Source organism: Chlorocebus sabaeus, chromosome 21, assembly GCF_047675955.1.
Source record: "Chlorocebus sabaeus isolate Y175 chromosome 21, mChlSab1.0.hap1, whole genome shotgun sequence".
Taxonomy (NCBI): domain Eukaryota; kingdom Metazoa; phylum Chordata; class Mammalia; order Primates; family Cercopithecidae; genus Chlorocebus; species Chlorocebus sabaeus.
Genome location: NC_132924.1, coordinates 94968913 through 94988689, shown reverse-complemented (window position 1 = coordinate 94988689; position 19777 = coordinate 94968913). Strand labels below are relative to the sequence as shown.

Here is a 19777-nt window from a genome sequence, read left to right as displayed (position 1 = left end):
AGTGTGTGCCAACATGCCCAGCTAATTTTTTTTGTATTTTTAGTAGAGATGGGTTTTCACCATGTTGGCCAGGCTGATCTTGAACTCCTGACCTCGTGATCCACCCACCTCAGCCTCCCAAAGTGCTGGGATTACAGGCTTGAGCCACCGTACCTGGCCTGAAAGTTTTTTTTTTTTCTACTCGGTAATTACATATCAATAATTCTATAGCACAGAAGTAATAAAAATAAAAACATATCTGTCAATTCATCTATCTGTCACTGCTTATAGAAGCTTATATATGCAAAAATAAGGAAGTGGTTACATAATAAAAAAATTATTCGATGGATTAGTAAGCAGATTAACTATCATGATCAGCAAGAATAATTAAAATGAGGAAATAAATATAATTTTAAGAGTAAACTGGATACATAACTCTATAAGTAAAATATATAAACTCTGGATAATAAAAATTGTCCTAAAAGGACTATAGCAGCTTTTTAAGTGGCTATTCCTGAGGAGAATAAAATAATGATTTTTACGTTCTTCTTTGTACTTGAACCTAGTTTCTAAATTTTCTACAATGAACATTTACTACTTTTCAGGTAGCAATTAAAAAGAAGAAAGAAAATACATCCTTATCTACAAAATTCAACATGCTTCTGCTTCATCTATTAAGTAAAATTGACCAGGCTCATGGTAAAGCCCTTGTAATGTGATTTTATCTTATCAACCCAAGTTTATTGCTAATGAGTACCCAACTCTAATATTCAACTCCATCCCAGATGGTTACTAGGCATGTCATGGCTCACCTAAATTCCACTCATATTCTTCCACTCAGGGCTAGAACTTTCTCTCCCAGAGTTTCTGATAATAATTTTTGGTGGTTAATTATTTCAAGCCAACTTCAGATGTTCATAATGTTCTAAGCAAAGTCTAGTAATGTGACAAAATCATTTTATACTCTAACGCCAATAAATAAACAATAGTAATTCAGAAGAATGCTCCTTCTGAGAGCAAGAATCCTATCAATATTTGTTAAAGGAACAAAAATAATCATTAGCATGATCATAACAACTCCAGCAGCTAACATTTATTGAGAGGTTTCTGTTTAGAAGTAGGCTCTCTGACAAGTGCTTCACACTTTATTTATCTCATTTAATGCTCAGAACAGCCCCCCATTTCACTGCTGAAAAATACAGAGCCCCAGGTTATGCTATTTCTTGAAGGTATATAGACAGCTTGGACCTGAGCTTCAAATACAGTTTGGGTGAATGTCAATAAGCCCTACACTACCAAATTTGCTTATGGAAAGCCTATAAGATATCATTTTGTATTTTATATATCTATTAATTAATCTAACTATCCATTTAGCTAAGTTGATATGATGTATTGTGCTACAAAGCTTCCTTTTATATATAAAAACAGATACAAAACAATAAAAGTTTCTGCCAAATCTCATTATATAAGCATTATGTTTACCTGTATAGGACCAGCCAATCTCTTCAACAAGTTTTCTCTGTTGTCTGTAGTATCCATTAGCCCAATCTACAAAAAAGAAAAACCAAGGAATCAGTATGTAGAAAAATATATGTCCAAAAATAAAAGATGCCCAAATTATTCATACCATAAATAGTTCTTGATTACTTCTTTCTATGTCATCTTCTCAATGTGTTCTCTCAACCTCAACCACCACCATTACATTATACATTCCAATGCTCTTGTTCTGGTAGCTAGTGAAATTTTAGAGGGTGTATTTAAAGGATGCTGACATTCAGGCAGAAACAAGGTACATATTTAGGTAATGAAAGAGCAGCTTAGAGGGGTTCAGCCCCAAAGAGGGACTGGAGTCAGAAAGGACAGCTTGTCATGCCTCCAAATTTTTGTTACCATTCCCTAAGTCTAATGCCTGAAATCCTATTAATTAAAGATACCTTTACATTTACAATCCAAGTTTTATCTGAAAAATGCTTCTAGGGTACCCAGAATTGATCATGCTTTCAAAGTTTGCTTCCATCCTAATGCAAAACAAAATTAGCTGCTGTCAGAAAGTAGAATTTAAATGTGCATATGTTGTTTGGGAGAAATGTTATGTCAGATAGCGTGAGTGAATCTGTCCCTTGGAGGAACAGAGATGCTTGAATTAGGTAATGCAATGGGAAACCTAGGGCCATAAAGGTAGTGAATGCCCCATGACCCAGAGAGAGAGTCTCCAGATCTAGAACATGGGGCAAGGGATAGACAAAAGAAGATGGGTGAAAACCAGTCTCACTCTGCATAATTCAAAATTTTGCTGGGAGCCACACCTGCATCCAACAAATGGGAGTGTTCAGATTCATTCTCCTCCTTGTATGATTGTCCCTTAATCCCTGACTATACTAACATTAATACTTCATTTCAGCTACGTAGTGGGTAAAATAAATCTTTGCAGGATAGGTTTGGAACCTGATTGGTGATGACAGAACTGTTTATGTAGAGAAAGCTACAAAGAGCTAGTTTACAAATGTACTTGTAGAATACTATTCATTCATACATTGACACTGTTTATACAGTATGAAATTACTTATTATCTGTATACGTTTGTTTTCTCTATTGGATGCAAATATCTCAAGGACATTTCAGAATTTATTTTTCTTTCTTCCATGTTATATACTCTCTGATTATTACAACATGGTAATAAATTACTATTTTTTAAAAACTAAAAGGCAGGCCAGCTATCAGAAATGCACACTTAAAATTCATAGGTTATCCAAAGCCAAAATCTACTTTGAAAAAATAAAGGTGTTGGTCGTGTTTAAATTTTTAAAAATCTATATATTAAGTAAATATTCTATTGGCTATATAACACACTTCAACATAAATCTAGTTTTACAATAGTTTTATTAAAATATAATATATGTATCCCACAATTCATCCATTAAAGTGTACAAGTCAATGGCTTTTAGAATATTTGCAAAATTTTGTAACCATTCCTGCAAACAATTTTAGAACATTTTCATCAGTCTAAAAAGAAATTCCATACCCTTAGCTGCCACCCCACACCCACGCCCATCCCCCAGCCCTAGGAAAACACTAATATTTTTGTTTATATAGATCTGACTATTCTAGACATTTCCATATGAACAGAATGATACAATACATGGCCTTTTGCTATCACTTTCTTTCACGTCACATAATGTTTTTGAGGTTTATACATGGCACAGCATGTATGAATACTTCATCCTCCTTCACTGTCCAATAATATTCTATCATAGGGTGACCAGGACAGCCTTAAACTTCCCCTTGGTTTGACTAAACTTTGAAAAGAGTTGTCCTTGGCCATAGGCCCTTGATTTCCCTTTATTATAGAATTCACTTTAGGAAAATTGTAATTGTAATTCTTTTTTTTTTTTTTTTTTTGACGGAATCTTGCTCTGTCACCCAGGCTGGAGTGCAATGGTGTGATCTCAGCTCACGGCAACCTCCACCTCTCGGGTTCAAGTAATTCTTCTGCCTCGGCCTCCTGAGTAACTGGAATTACAGGCGCGCGCCACCATGCCTGCCTACTTTTTTTTAATTTTTAGTAGAGACGGGGTTTCAGCATGTTGGTCAGGCTGGTTTCCAACTCCAGACGTCGTGATCCGCCCACCTCGGCCTCCCAAAGTGCTGGGATTACAGGCATGAGCCACTGTGTCTGGTTTGTAATTCCTGCTCTACTCCTGTGAGACATAAATCTTTTTAATAGCCACCTGGTAACTTTATAATCCAGAAATGTACCTCTCAAGGACCCAGGAACCACCTCTTTGAAAAGTAATCAACAAGAGAGACAGCACTTTTATCTTCCAGTTTAGGTGGGAGGGTAGGAGCCTAACTTCAGTGGGGCACCTTGCTTCAAGTTGTAAAAACTACTTCCTGTCATAAAGATATGAATTTACTTAGATAAACTTAAATTTATTTAGATAGACTCATATCTTTATGACAAGAGGTAGTTTAGATAAAGCCAATCAGCAAACACAGATAGTTTATGGCCCTGAATGTCCTGCAGTTCTTTTCCACAAGTTCACTCCAGCACTTAAAAACCTAACCCAGCCTGCTTCATGTGTGTTGAGTTCAAACTCAGATCTAGCTTCTCTCCCCTACTGCAACAGCCTTGAATAAAGTATTTCCTTCCTGTTTAACTTTGGTGCAATTTTTGTTTTGACAATTGAATATACCATATTTTATTCATCCATTCATCACGTAATGCATACTCGTGTTGTTTCTAATTTTGGGCTATTATGAATAATGCTGTTATGAATATTCATACATAATTTTGTTTCACTTTCTACTTACAAATGAAATCTTAGGCTCACAATTTATTTTTCAAATAGGGTTGTTCCATAAAATGCTAGTTATTTAAGACTAAACTGATTTAAGTTAAATCCTGGGGTTAAGAGTTTCTTTATTACAAATGAATATGTACAACTGGATATTAGAAAGGGCCATAAAAGGTTACTGACTGAAACTTTTAACAGTGTAGAAAAAAGTAATTCCTATTTTAGAGATAAGAAGATTTACGCCAAAAAATGTAAGTGGTTTGTACAGGCAGCAAGTGATAAAAAATGGAAACCATAATGCGGGGTCCCTGACTTCCACTTCATTTATCCTCCCTCAATATCAAGGATTCCTACAAATCCTGAGCTACGGGTTACTCTCCTAAGGTGCTCTGCCTCAGCAGGAGCCTCTATAGCATGCTTGCCTTCAAGAGACACAGAATAGTGCAAAACAATACAGCGGGCTACAGGTTCATTAGCAGGAATTACTTGGACAAATCAATTATAAAGAATTGACTGTATACGTGATTTAAGCTGGCAATCAACTGAAATTTTCCCTGAAACTTTGCACTGGCCATAGGAAAAAGATTCCTTGACATTTCTAATATATTTTAAGTATAAATATTTTAGAAATGTAAGACATTTTGTTATGCATTGTGGTGACATCAGGAGATCAGATACCATGCAAAACCTGTATTTAACAAGCATTCTATTGAAATAAATAAAACAGTAAGCTCTTGTTTTAATGATTCATTCTAAAGGATAACAGCAAAACATCAGCAGAATTTTAGCTTTCCTTGTAGAGTTTTATCCCTACACAATGAACATTTATCCTTGGTTTTTAATTACTTACATTAAGAAAGCTTTTTCAATACAAGATTCCCAGGTGTTGGTAGCTCTCTTCAGTTCCTTTATGTATTGTTCCCTTAATTGTTACTTCAAACAATCCGTTACACATTCATATGCTAATTACATAGTGCTTGGGCGTGAGAGAGTACCCCACTTTAAAAATTCTACTTAGAGGTCTGATAGATGAGATGTGATAGCTCCAATGAACAAGAAAAAAAGAAGCTGGGTTCACTTTTTTGTTGTATTATATACTTTGAAAACCAGGAAATTCTATATAAAAAAGAATCTATCAAAGTGCTTACGCATTTTAAGATCCATTAAAATAATGAAATAAAGAATTTTTTTTCTGTTTCTGTGGATTTCAGTTTCTTTAGTTTGTATATTTTGTTTCTTTCCATTTAAAATATTTGACAAGGCTGTTATGGTGTGACTGTTTTGTAGTGATAAAACTAAGAAGTTTCAGGAAGTGACTGTTCACATGATATACAACAAGAAAATACATATTAGCAAATCTTTTTTAAGGTTATCTTAAAATTTGTCCTAAAAATATTCTTCATGAAGCAGCTTTCTAACCTCCTAACGAAATTCAGAGAAATTTGGTTTATATTACGTCAGATAACCTAAACATTCTCCTTTTAACTCATTCCACCTTGAACTTACCTTGAGCACTCACATATATGCAAACATGTATATATACAAGGATATATAAAAATACATATATTTATTTAGTATATGTATTATAAATACATATTTCATTTCTGTTTACTTATGTAAAGGAAATCAAAGTTTTGTTTTCCTTGATAACTCCCTATCAAGGAAAACATCTTTTCTCAAATTTTTTAAACTCCCCCACCAAGTTAAAATCAGGGTGCTCATTTCCTACTAAAAAAAAGTCATTAAAAATGTTTTGAATTCTAAAAATGCTTCTGATTGTGGCCTTACCCTAAAGAAGGTCTCTACATGAAACAGAAGACTGAAGCGGCAAGATAAATCTTCAATTTATCACCTGCATTCTACTAAAAATTCTAGCAGCAGTGCTCTGACAAAATACACACACAAACACATATACACATGTTATTGCCATAAATAAAGTGGTCAAAATATTACTATAATAGAGAGAAATACAGTCCTCCTAAGAAAAAGAATTTTCAGATAGAAAATAACCACAGATCTAAATTTGAAGTCTAGGATTTCATATCTCTTAAAGTGAATTTGTCCAAGGTAGATGATAGTTCTTGCATATTTCACATCCTTTAAAGAAGTTACTAAAGAATTTCCGAGGACATCAAAAGGTAGCAGAAGTCTAGAAATGTGGCAAAGAAATCATAGAATTAGAGATGAACCATTAAAGACCTTGAAGAAGACTGACAAGGAAGAGACCTGGGGAAAGGGACCGAATATTCCAGGTAGAGGAAAAGGCATGAGGACCAAGAAGTAAGAAATCACAGAACTCAAGATTTGAGAGGCCAGGGAGCGCTCATGTAGGATCTTCATAGATCACTAGGAACTTATTTTTGGTGACAGCTCACTATCCATCTTCACGCTTTTAACTTTCATCCTACTCTCTCTTCTTACTTAGATTTCTTTTAAAAGTGAGGAGGTAGTCTACTGAGTTGACTGAATGGTATTGAATGTACTTCATATGTTGCACATATTTTGAAGAAAATTTTCAAAGAAGAGTATGAAATAATCCAATAAATATTTTAACTGAAATGAAAGGGATTGGATGTGTGCTTGTGAAGAAACATAGGTGGTTTGTGAAGGCTTGAAGAAGGACTTAAAACCCTCTGGAGATAGTATACTGTCATCAGAGTGGTTATCATCCACTAAAGAATGTGACAGTAAGACATGCTTAAGACTGAAGTGGCACTGATAAACAATGGTTGATAGTGACAGCAGTCACAATCATCTGTCACTGGAAACAAAATAAGTATTTTCCCTGAAAATAAAATAAAAAACAGGAATTCCTTTAAGAAGAGAATCAACTGTTTTTTTGAGGCGGAGTCCCGCTCTATCGCCAGGCTGGAGTGCAGTGGCATAATCTTGGCTTACTGCAACCTCCGCACCTCCCCCAACACCTATGCCCTGGGTTCAAGCAATTTTTCTGCCTCTGCCTCCCAAGTAGCTGGGATTACAGGCATGCACCACCACGCCCAGCTAATTTTTGTATTTTGATTAGAGACAGGGTTTCACCATGTTGGCCAGACTGGTCTCGATCACCTGACCTCAAGTGATCTGCCCACCTTGGCATCCCAAAATGTTGGGATTACAGGCATGAGCCACTGCGCCCAGCCAGAATCAACTTTTGACTAAAGAACACCTATGGACACATCACCTGCTTATTAAATACTTTGTATCTTCAGATGTTCTACTATTGTTGTCTTTCTCCATTTGATAAGAAAGCTGAGTTTATGATCTAACCCAAAACCATGATTTGCTAAGACAAACTTTCCAGGTAAAATTAAATTTGCCCACGAGTACAGAGTCTACAATATTATACATGGCAAATTTTCTCTGTGGATCTTCCTGTCATTCAATGTTAAAGATTGGCTTGCTGTCAAGTTAAATGATCATATAGCCTATCTTTACCCATCTGGAATGTAAATTTTATTCAGTATATACGCAACGACATTTATGAAACCTAATGTAACTAATTAAGGTAATTCAAATAGTATGATTTGTTTAGGCTATAGTAATAGTTCAAACATTGCACTTACTGTTAACCACTTCAGATGTAACCAAAAGACCTAAAAAATACCGTTTTTTTATAGTATATATATCAAGCCATTTGTTTTCCAATTTCAGCTACCTTCCAGTGTTAGAAAGCAGAGTTTTGGTTTCCTCCTCTTCAAAGCCTTCAAAATAAAAGTACTTTTGAATGTCTCAAAACTTAAATAGCATCTTTATGCAAAATAAGAGGATATTTTAATTTATATCATTAAAAAGAGGTAATTCTGGAAAAATATGAGTTACAAGAGTCCAGGTAACCTCTTTATTTAAGAGTAAGTTTAAAGCGATGAAAAGTAGATGCCTGAGGCACTATATAATCAAAATGGTAAATCATTTAAGGAGATGGAAAGTTTGAACATAAGGATAATGGAAAAGAACAAAGGGAGTCATTTCTTACATATGCTTACTTTGGTAGTGAGACATCCAGTTAAATGCACATGTCTCACAGGACCAAGGAAAGGCTCAAAGGTGAGCAATTAGATTTATTGTCTCTTAGACACTGGACATGCTTTCAGAGACAGAATCTCTCTGTTGTTAATTTGTCTACTATTCAAGCTTTTCAATGAAAGCTCAAAATAGTCACAGGCTAATCTTGATAAGTAGTATATTTTCCTATACTTAGATGCATTTAAGCTAATGTAATTTATCTATATGTCTAAAGTTGAGGTATTTTTTGTTAAAACATATTAATAATTTTGATCTTTATGACATAATAAAGCATGCCTATTTCAAACAAATTAGAAAATATACAGGTAGCAAAAATACTTCAAAAATCACTTGTAATTCTATGTACTGTAAATAACTGCTATTAACAGTTTTCACATGCACATATGTTTCTCTAGATGTTACATATTTATATATAATAAATTTGGACTTTACTTAAATTCAATGACACTATTTGGTAACCGGTTTCTTTACATGATAATGAATCACTGACATATTCTCAATTTAATAAATATTATTTTACAGCATCATAACAGTTCACTTAAAGCATTCTCTACTTTTTGGATACTAAAATTAAAAGTTGACAATGTAAGAAGATTTATTTCTTGAGCTTAAATGATATGCATGAGGATAGTTTCTATTGAACTAGTTTTGCTTGAGCTTCAGGTATAAAATAAAATCTGTAGATGAAGTACCACATTTTTTCCTGTCAAACTTCTTCTAAAATATCAACAAAATACTAAGCACAAACTCATTGTTATTGTACTACAATCATTATAGTTACCTAGTTTTATGTCTATAACTAACAGTGAATTTGTTTCACCATAAGAGAAAAACCCAATGTTGACTGCTCAGCGATAATGGGAACAGAGACAGAAATATCAACCTGTGTACAAATAACAATTAAAGGAACGAGCTAAAATTAATATTATAAGTGAGAAGAGAACCCAATCTGTGAAGAAAAAGTATATAAAAGGGAGTAGAAAACACAATTCATCGAATGACAAAAATAATGTATTATATTTATGTATTATGTTAATATATGCTATTAAATTATCTTACCATAATAGTATTATTTAGCAATGTAAATAAGATTGCTGTTTTGAAATCTTATGCTCACGTACTTTCACTGAAATCTGACGCAGAACAAGAACATCTGCCGTGCCCCCTTCTGATTGGGGTCGCTCAGGAAGTTCTGGACAACTGGCACACTCAAATAGCCAATTAGAGGATACAATGGGATTCCATTCACATTTACCATGAAAAGCACAAAACACCAAGAGAGTTCATAAAGGAACAAAGATATGAACTATTTTTAATATAAAAGAAAATGCAAATAAATGAAGAGAACTACTACATTCTTCAAAGGAAACATTGAATTTGGGCAAGTTGTGATTTTTTTTCCATATTAATGAATAAGTCAAATCTCACTAGGATGTTTCTAACTGGAGAAATTTTTCGAAAATTTATATAGAATAATAAATGGAGAGTAATAATTGACTAGAACAGTTAGGAAAAGTGTAAACTAATAAAGGCTTGGTTATCAATTACTAAAAAAAAATGAACTGACAGGCAGATCAATAGAAAAAAGCAAACAGCACTAACACAGAACCTACTATAGATGCAAATGTAATATATGAGAAAGGAAACATCACAATTAGATAAAGAAAATTATGAAGGTTCAAAGGTTGGGAACACTGACTATTTGTGAAAAAAATTAAATTGTACTCCACACATACATAAAAATAAATTCCAAGTGGAATAAAGAATGTTTTAAAAAAGATGCAGAAAAACTATTTACAAAGTGAACATTAAATTAATCATAAGATGGGGGATGCCTTTCTATGCATGAAAAAAAGGATATTATGAAGAAACATTTGTAACTATGATTATATAGCACTTAAAACTTGTGTAGAGAAATATTTAACGAAATACAAATTGTAAAATTAAGCTATTGATAAATGTTAAAATACATTACACAAATATTACAATATATTCCACACACAAAATTATTACAAATCAATAAGGGCAAAATATGAGCACAAACGTTTTAAAAATGCAAATACAATTAATAAATTTATAAAGAACTGTGAGACTTTACTGGTATCAAAGAAACAGAAATTAAAATAACATGAAGATAGCAGTTTTCCAGCTAACCAGTTGTCAAAGGTTTATTATTACTTTTTAAATATTCAGTGATGATCCAGAAATCTTGAGATGTTTCCTTATATATAGGTAGAAGAATGAACTATTATAAACTTTCCGGGAAATGAGTTGACAAGGGTTATCAAGATCCTTAAAACTCTTCATATCATTGGGCACAATAATTCTATTCCAAAGAACATATTTTAAAAGATTAACAGAGATTAACATGATGTACCAAGATATTTACAACATTGAAAATAATGGTGAATAACTATAAAATACGTTAACATACAAAAAGTGGGGGAAGTTTAAATAAATTATATAAGGTTCCTAATATGAAATGAGGTGAAGCCATTGTAAGTATATTTTCAAAAATATTTATTGATTTTTTTTTGAAATATACATGATATAAAACATTATCAACAGTTAGGATACAATTTTATAAATAGTACATATATACAGAAATGTAAATTTCTTTATGTGGTGCCATTGGGAGTGATTTTTATTTTTTCATATGTTCTTATGTTTTCCAAGTATTTGATGAGTTTTTGTTAGTTAAATATTTAAAAAATTTAAAGTGTCTATGCACTCTGAAAGAATGTCTCTGATTCTACAACTAGATAAAGATAAATACGTAAATATGTTTTAAGTATTTTACATCTTTAAGACTGTAAAGAAAAATTTGAAATCCATTTTAACATCTTCTTCCAAGAGACTGCATGATAGATGCAGCATTAACGGCATTTTAAAGTTAAGCTTATGAAATAATAGCCAAGTTGACACATAGTAGGCAAGTTAAGTACTTCAGCTACCAAGATAATGAAAAACAAGAACCACAGCAAAACAGGAAGTGCAACAAACTCACAGATCATCTTATTGGCCATGATGATCAGATGCACTGGGTCTTCATTTTGTGGGTAAACCTTGAAGTTAGTCTTATTTTAATTTTTATCATATTTCTAAAACAGCACATTTTGCTTAGATAAAATTAAACCCAAATGTCAGCGTCTATCCATTAAGCAGGACAATCTGGCAGTTTTATGTGTTAACAACCTGTTTTGAAATAGGTGTCGGTCATGTTAAAGTTGCTGCCAGGAGGCTGACTGATTCACTGTGTGGTTATGTCTGGACAAGGCAGAGTTTCTTGACTCCTTTCCCAGTGTATTGACTGAAAATTCATTTTTGGCATGAATTCCTTTTTTAAAAAACTGGTCTAGAAATAAGAAAACTTTATTCCCAGGAAGCATATTTACTATAATAAACTGATAATTTTTCAATGAATCTGTAATGATGTAAGACATTTTCAATTTGCCAGTATCTTTTATAAACCACTTGCTATTGCTCATTAAAACTACTTAAGCTTGGGCAATATTGCAAAAAGAAATCAGGATGAGCAAGGGAGATGTGTCTAACTTTAACTATAAACACATATATTTTTTATGCCTCTTTTCACTTTATTCTTAAGATCGAAATCTTAGAGTCTGCCTTTAAGTGATGACCTTGGACAAGTCACATCTCTGCTTGTATTTCCACAATTTAAAAATAGGTGTATATATCTCTTTAAGTGATGACCTTGGTCAAGTCACGTCCCTTTGCTTGTATTTCCAAAACTTAAAAAAAGGGGTATATATCTCCTGTTTACTTACAATGATACTGTAACAAGAGATAGGGCATGTGTAAAACCATGTTGAACTCTTTGTAAAAAATGTGCTTATAACAACACTTATCATTTCCTGACTTTTATTTTTCAGGCATTTGGAATTTTTCTTTCAATAGTGAAGCAACTTTTTTTAAATGAAACAACAATGTGACATTTATCTAATGTGCATAGCATGTTTTTGTTGTCATAAATTATTCACTTTTTTTCTGATGCTATCTGATTCTTAGTCTCAAGTGCTCTTTAGTTTTAAGGATAAGTATGGACACTCACTGCACATGGAAAATACAAATCCTGATATTCAAGGATAAACCGTTTCCCTAGAGAACAATGTGAACACTGAAAAACAAAATATTTAATTTAAATCAAACTTGAGGAACTACCCTTATGTAATCTAATTATGTCTTTGTGCTGTACTTTTTTTTTTTTTTTTTTTTTTTTTTTTTTTTTTTTTTTTTGAGGCAAAGTCTCGCTCTGTCGCCTAGGCTGGAATGCAGTGGCGCAATCCATCTACGCTCACTGCAACCTTCGCCACCCTGGTTCAAGCAATTCTCCTGCCTCAGCCTTCCAAATACCTGGGATTACAGGCACCCACTACCAAGCCTGTCTAATTTTTGTATTTTTAATAGAGACGGGGTTTCACCATGTTGGCCAGGCTGACCTCAAGCGACCTCAAATGATCCACCCGCCGCAGTCTCCCAAGTGCTGGGATTGCACGAATGATCCACTGCGCCCCACCTGTATTGTAAATTGAATACATTTTTTAAAGTAAAATTTTTCAGAATACTTCCCTTGTTTCAGAAAAGACTTAAGGCAGCTTAAGATCACTATTTATTTAAGAGCTTATATTGTTTACATTTTGAAGAGTTCTTCATTTTAGAACCACTTTCTCCACTAGCAATTAAAAAAAAATTAAACAGTTTGATGACATCTCTAATTAGTAGGCTTTTAATTATTAATGAGCACCTAGCTATATTCATCACTGATTTTGCTCATAACTGTACAAAAAAGATTACATCTACTGCTTTATTGGTATGTAAAAATGTTTCATTGACAGTAGACTATGAAGTGATCATTACTATTTATCATTTTATTTCCTTGTACTGTAAAGTTTATTTGAAGTGAGCGGAAACTGTGCAAATCCTATTGTCTCAATTAGTACAGCTTAAGTACGGTCTAGCTGGCTAGCAGAATCATTTTATTGGCTTCACATTCCTCTGCGAGACACTTTTAGTCCCCATCCCATGCCTCTACTCCTTGCCAAACATCTCAGTTGTACTCTCTTTTCTTTCTCACTTTAATACTTGCATTCTCCATGGAACTTGGTGTCTCCACAATGCCTATTCTGTGAACCCCCAAAGTTGGCCTTCAGAAGCGAGGATTCACTTCAACCACCAATCACAATATGCTTATCTTCAAGTCTTGTAATCGGTGACCTATCCTGACCAACGACAGCACTGGGTCTTATTGGCTCACTGCTGCAACACCATTTCCCAAATTTTGCCTGAAAATTTGAATGCCCTCTGCAGTGGCAGATGCTCAGAGATGCTCGTTGGGTTGCCCAGATTACACAGGTTTATTGCACTCAGAGGAACAACATTTAAAACGCATTCCTGTTCAGTACATAATTAATAGTCTTGGAAAATACATCCCATTAGTTACTTTTATACACAATTACAAATTGTTGGCCAAGGGTTAGATATTATTTATTTTGGAATAGTTAACTCATTTAGAACAAATATGCTTTCTTTCCAGGTTTATTGTTCTGTTTGTGAGGATGTCAAGAGACTGAACAAGTTAATGCAGTGTTTTTGGCCAGGACTCTGCTGGCATTTTGCCCTGGACTTACTAGGCCACTGGGACACCTAGAGATAATTAACATACTCCTGCACTGTCTAATGTGATAATGGTAACGGTTAAATAAAAAAGAGCTTTTTTTTTTTTTTTTTTTTTTTTGAGATGGAGTCTCGTTCTGCCGCCAGGCTGGGTGGAGTACAGTGGTGCGATGTCGGCTGACTGCAACCTCCGCCTCCCAGGTTCAAGTGATTCTCCTGCCTCAGCCTTCTGAGTAGCTGGGACCACAGGCGTGTGCCGCGACACCCAGTTAATTTTTGTATTTTTAGTAGAGACGGGGTTTCACCACTGTTGGACAGGATGGTCTCGATCTCTTGACTTTGTGACCCGCCTGCCTCGGCCTCCCAAAGTGCTGGGATTACAGGTATGAGCCACCTTGCCCAGCCAAAAAAGAGCATCTTAAAAACAGACCACAGGTAGCATTACTGCACATCAAAGGAGCTAGCTCTGTGGGCAAGTCAATGTTTCTAAGTCTAGGAAAAAGAAAAAAGTGTTTTTATGAAAGGATTTATACCTTGGAATTTACATATCATATAATACAAAGACAAAGATATAGAAATGTAACCTATGTTTTCCTTAATAGATTTTTTAGCATCTAAGTGATCGTACCTTTCTGAAGTTTATACTTCTGTCATTAATTTCACTAATGGCAAATATTATTTTGACAGAAGATGTTTATCTGATAGGCTATTACAGATCTAGCCAAGGATACACTGATTTAACCTTGGAAATAAGATCACATAATTTTGTGCTCAAGCGGATCACAAACTAGAGCAAACGCCTAAAGTTCTTTAATATGTTATTCAAGCTCATTGGCAAATTAAGAAAACAGTGACTGCTGAAATACAAATTATTTTAAACTACCTTGTTTCTTAATCTCAGAAATGGCTTACAGAAACTGTCAACTCCTACCATTTTAAATGATATGCACCTCCAACTAACTTAAATGTCTTGCTTCACATACTATTTAAATGAAATGAATGATTCTTGTGAGGATAGAATTCCCAGAAGCCTCTCTGGTCTCAGAGCAAGGGGCATTAGTAGGCAAAGAAGTTCTGCATTTCCCAAGAGGACCTCCATCAGACCCCTTGAGGCTAAGCACTCACTTCCTACCTGAACCTCCCAGGCAATACAGTGGCTGGAGAATGCGCTGCTACCTCCTGATCAGGGAGTGTCTGGTGATTTGGGATGGTGATCCATTCTAAGGAATCATGATAATACCATCAGCCTGACACAGCTTTCTCATCTCACACAATGCTGCTGTCATTCAGAAGCATGTGTGCAGTATCTGGTGGTGCTCTCGTGGGTCTCGATTATCAGGGAGAAAGACTACCCCCATCTTCCTGACACATCCAAAAATAATCGATGCCGTTTTCTAAACCCTTCATGTAATTTTGCCCTCGTTTCCAGTCCACCAAATTACTTACGGGAAACTTAGCAGTAATTGTAGACGTAACAAGAAACCCTTGGAAACTTTTCACATGTAATATCAGCATGGTGCCTGGCACATGAGTGAATAAATGAATGAAAGTTACACATCTCATACCATGTTCAGCTCTGTAGTTACGAGAGGCTTAGGTAGAGCAAGTATCCAGGAAAAACCCTCAAGAAGAAAAGGCATTGAGGATATCATTTCATGGTCTTCAACAATCCCATTATGTTGTTCTTTTAATTATATTTTTTACATTTTTGGTCTTTAAAATACCATGGACCACCAAGGATATTTCAGCAAAATAAGATTAACAGATGATTTATGATTTTAATGAATTTGATTCTTTAAATTCAAGGCACGTCCCAAGGATTTTTCACAAAAACAATTGATCCTTTTCATGGCTTAACGCCACTGTAACTTCCTCTACACAGCTAGCGGATTGCCATGGACACACACTCGGACGCCTTTCATTCTCTCCAGGTCTCCAGAAGTTTACGTTTGAAGACAAAAAGAAAGAGCAGAGGAATCTTTTCTATACATAAAGCTTACTTGGGACCTTAAACAGTATGCACCTTTGTAATACAAATTTCTACCAGCAATTTATAGTATGCTAAAACATTACTTCTACAAGAATTAAAAAAAGAAGTAATGTTTTAAAAATCCAGAAAATATCAAGTAATCACAAACCAGTGATTTAAGACAGTGGTAAACACCTATGATTTCACAGAGGTTTAGCAACCCACAGCTAAAAAAAGAAATGTCTGGTTTCTGTTTCTTTCTTTTACATATTTATTTAGAGACAGGGTTTCACCATGTTGCCCAGGCTGCTCTTGAACTCCTGGGTTCAAGGGATCCACTCGCAACAGCCTCCAAAAGTGCTGGGATCAGAGGCGTGAGCCACCATACCAGGCCATATTTGTGTTTCTTTTAAATAGGCGCTATACACAGAGGTATAAAGGATAAAGTATGCCAATAAAAAATGAATACAGACTATGTAGCTGGATAATTCTAGGCAACAGTTGCAGTTTTTTCCTGGGAATTCAGTTAGATGGATTTTGCCTGAACTTTATTAATGATTTTCTGAATTCTTTATTTAATATGTATGTGTGAATAAGTTAAGAATTCTTTGGGTTGAATGTTAAATAATTTGAAATTTAACTCAATCTTATTCTATTTTACTGACAATACTCAATGGAAAAGAAATGAGAGAAAACTTTCCCCCATACCTCCTAAGGTAAGATAATTTTTCTAATCTTTTCATAAGCAATCCCAAGATAAACTTCCATTTTGTGGACCATCTCTGTGTCAATTTATAATATTTATAAAACTAGCACAGGTTAAATGCAGCTTCATTTTATCAACTACCTATTTGCTGAATTAAACCAATTAATTCAATGACTATAAACACACAAGAAGGACCAAATTAATACAACGTCCAGATATCTTATTTATTCCATGCACCTTGCTGGTGCTACAGATGAAAACTTTCTGAAGTCAGTTCCCCTAATGCAAAGCTTCTCAAACTATTTCATACCATGTATCAATTAGAAAGTGATAATGCTTTTTGTGCCTTGGGATAACACATATGAGCTGAGCAGGTGAATATGTGGTACACATGTAATTCACGAGTGGCACCATAGCACACTGACTGGGAAGCCTTGCCATCCTCAAACACCTGGTCTCAGGGCCTTTGCTCAGCCATTTCTCCAACTAGGTATCTCTACTTTCTCCTTTCTCTGCCTCCTCACCCAATCCCAATCCTTCTCATGCATCATGTGGTATCTTAATGCCATTTCTTTGACTTTTATGGTCTTTCTCACAATTATAATTGAGTAATTTTTTAAAATATTTGTTTACTGTGTCATGAAGGCATGAACTGCTTGAGAATTCAAAATGTGTCTATCTTGCTCTCTGCTGCATATTCAACACCTAACCTAGGCAAACATGCTCTGTAAATATTCATTGCATGAATAAACGACAAATTTAGGATTTATAATCTCAGAGGAATGCTCCCTGCCACCCATAATTCGTTGACCCGTCTCTGTTCCCCAATCTTTTTCAGATCAGTGACTGCTAAATCCTTCCTTTTATGATCAGGAGCAGACTGAACATTCTGTTCTCACCAAGAAAACAGAAAAACGGGATATTTGGCAAGTTCCCTCCTCTTCACCTTTTAACTACCATTTTCATCACCATCTTTCTCATTGCATCTCATAGAGACAGATGCCACCACTCTTTTCCCATCCTCCTACCTTCTCCAGGATTTTGTGGACTTCAATCTCTCTCTCTGCTCTTTTAAGCCCCTGTAACATACTTCAGCACTGCCCTCAAAATTCCCCTTCCCTTAGTCTTACCCCCTCCTTTACCAAATGCACTAAGCATCTGTATTTCCATACATTTTTCAAGTGGCAGTTGTCATCTTTCAATGAACATACACTTGTATGTCTCTCTTCTGTCTCTGGATTACTTTAAGAGCAGAAACTAGTACACCCTTAGATCCTCTATATCTTAGTATCAGGCACAGAATAAGTGCTCATGAATATTTAACACAATGAATAAAAAGAGATTACTGGATACAGAATGAGTGCAAAGCATGCTAAACACGTTATCAACTTCATAACCATCTCTTATATTGTGTTTCCCATACTTGACTGCTATCAAAGAACAGTGGATAGGGACACTATACTGATAACGAAATGAAAACTTTGCCTTGTTATAATTTTCATATAAAATGGTTGCAGTTAACAATAAATATATGAAATTTATTTCTAATTCCTTCTAGGATTTACTGGGCTTTCTTGAGTTTATCTAGTACTTCCTGCTGTTCAATTATGGACACCTTCAACTACACATTAGCCCCTTATGGATAAAAGAATCTTAGTTTTCATACACTGGAAAACGTTTCATCATAATTTTTTATTTCAAATATAATATGGAAACAGACATTTCTGTTTTCAAAATAGGTCTACTTTTATTAGAAACTCATTAACAGAACTTAAATTTTTCCCCATTAAGTTCTTACACTGAAATAAACCTAATGACTGACCTTTTAGCTATCTAGGTGCCTGTAATATTGAATAGCTTATTGAGATATTGAATAGCTTATTAAAGTGAAACATATTTCATATATATGTGTATAAAATTAAAAGGTTTCCAATATATAATTCATTTTCTTACATGATATGTGATAGATGATATGACAGATGTAATGCTTTTACAACCATACCTTCCTATCTCTCATCTAAGTTTCAGAAAAGGAAGGGGCTCTGAAAGGATAAGAAAAGGAAAGAAGATAAGATAAGGAAAGGATAAGAAAAGGAAGAAGTTAAAAATCAGAGACAGTGGGAAGCTTGCTGTTCATGTTTGCTAAAGATGTGCATCAGAATTAGGCATGAAAAGTTATTTTAAATGTATACAATCTAGAAACATTTATGTGGAAGAAAACCACAACATACAGGTAACTAGTTATGACTACTGAGACAAGGAAAAAGTACTATATTACACAAAAATGGCCAGTTACAGTGCAATCAGGTTACTCTATCATCAGTATTTTCAAATATACAGTCAAAATGAAAATATGGATTTTTAAATTATGCCAAATCTTAAATCCATGGAGGTCATAACTGTGCATATATTAAGAAATATAATTTATTTTCAAATCATACTTTATAAATGTTAGTGAAATTGGTTTCCACAAAATTATAAATAAGAATAGAATACTCTCTCTCTCTCTCTCTCTCTCTCTATATATATATATATATATATATATATTTTTTTTTTTTTTTTTTTTTGAGACGGAGTCGTGCTGTCGCCCAGGCTGGAGTGCAGTGGCCGGATCTCAGCTCACTGCAAGCTCCGCCTCCCGGGTTTATGCCATTCTCCTGCCTCAGCCTCCCGAGTAGCTGGGACTACAGGCGCCCGCCACCTCACCCGGCTAGTTTTTTGTATTTTTTAGTAGAGACGGGGTTTCACTGTGTTAGCCAGGATGGTCTTGATCTCCTAACCTCGTGGTCCGCCCATCTTGGCCTCCCAAAGTGCTGGGATTACAGGCTTGAGCCACTGCGCCCGGCCTAGAATACTATATTTTTAATAGAAGAAAATATTATTAAGTAAGTACAATATTAAACCTTTCATTACTCTTAGGTATGAGCTTTTATATTTCAAAGCACAAAAATCCTCATATTTGTAACTTACAGGCAAGCTAAACTGTAAAACTTGTAGGAAAACTCTACAAAAGCTTTTATTGTTGTCATTAGCTAAGTTATTGTATCATTCTTATTTTCATTCGATGTCTAGAACTTCTGTGGGTTTAAATAGCATTTCATAATTCATTAACTTTATTTTCCATGACTATGAATGCCATTCACTTCTAACAACATATACTAGAATCTTGAT

The 19777-nt window shown here is 34.5% G+C and overlaps 1 protein-coding gene across 4 annotated transcripts in view; it reads right to left on the bottom strand.

Annotated features, from left to right (window-relative positions):
- Positions 1–19777, bottom strand: part of PTPRZ1 (protein tyrosine phosphatase receptor type Z1) — a 191542-nt gene that overhangs the window by 132726 nt on the left and 39039 nt on the right. For all 4 annotated transcript variants that reach the window (XM_007982731.3, XM_007982732.3, XM_007982733.3 and 1 more), the window contains exon 2: positions 1462–1527. In XM_007982731.3, the coding sequence (XP_007980922.3) occupies positions 1462–1527 (66 nt within the window). The remainder of the gene's footprint in view (positions 1–1461; positions 1528–19777) is intronic.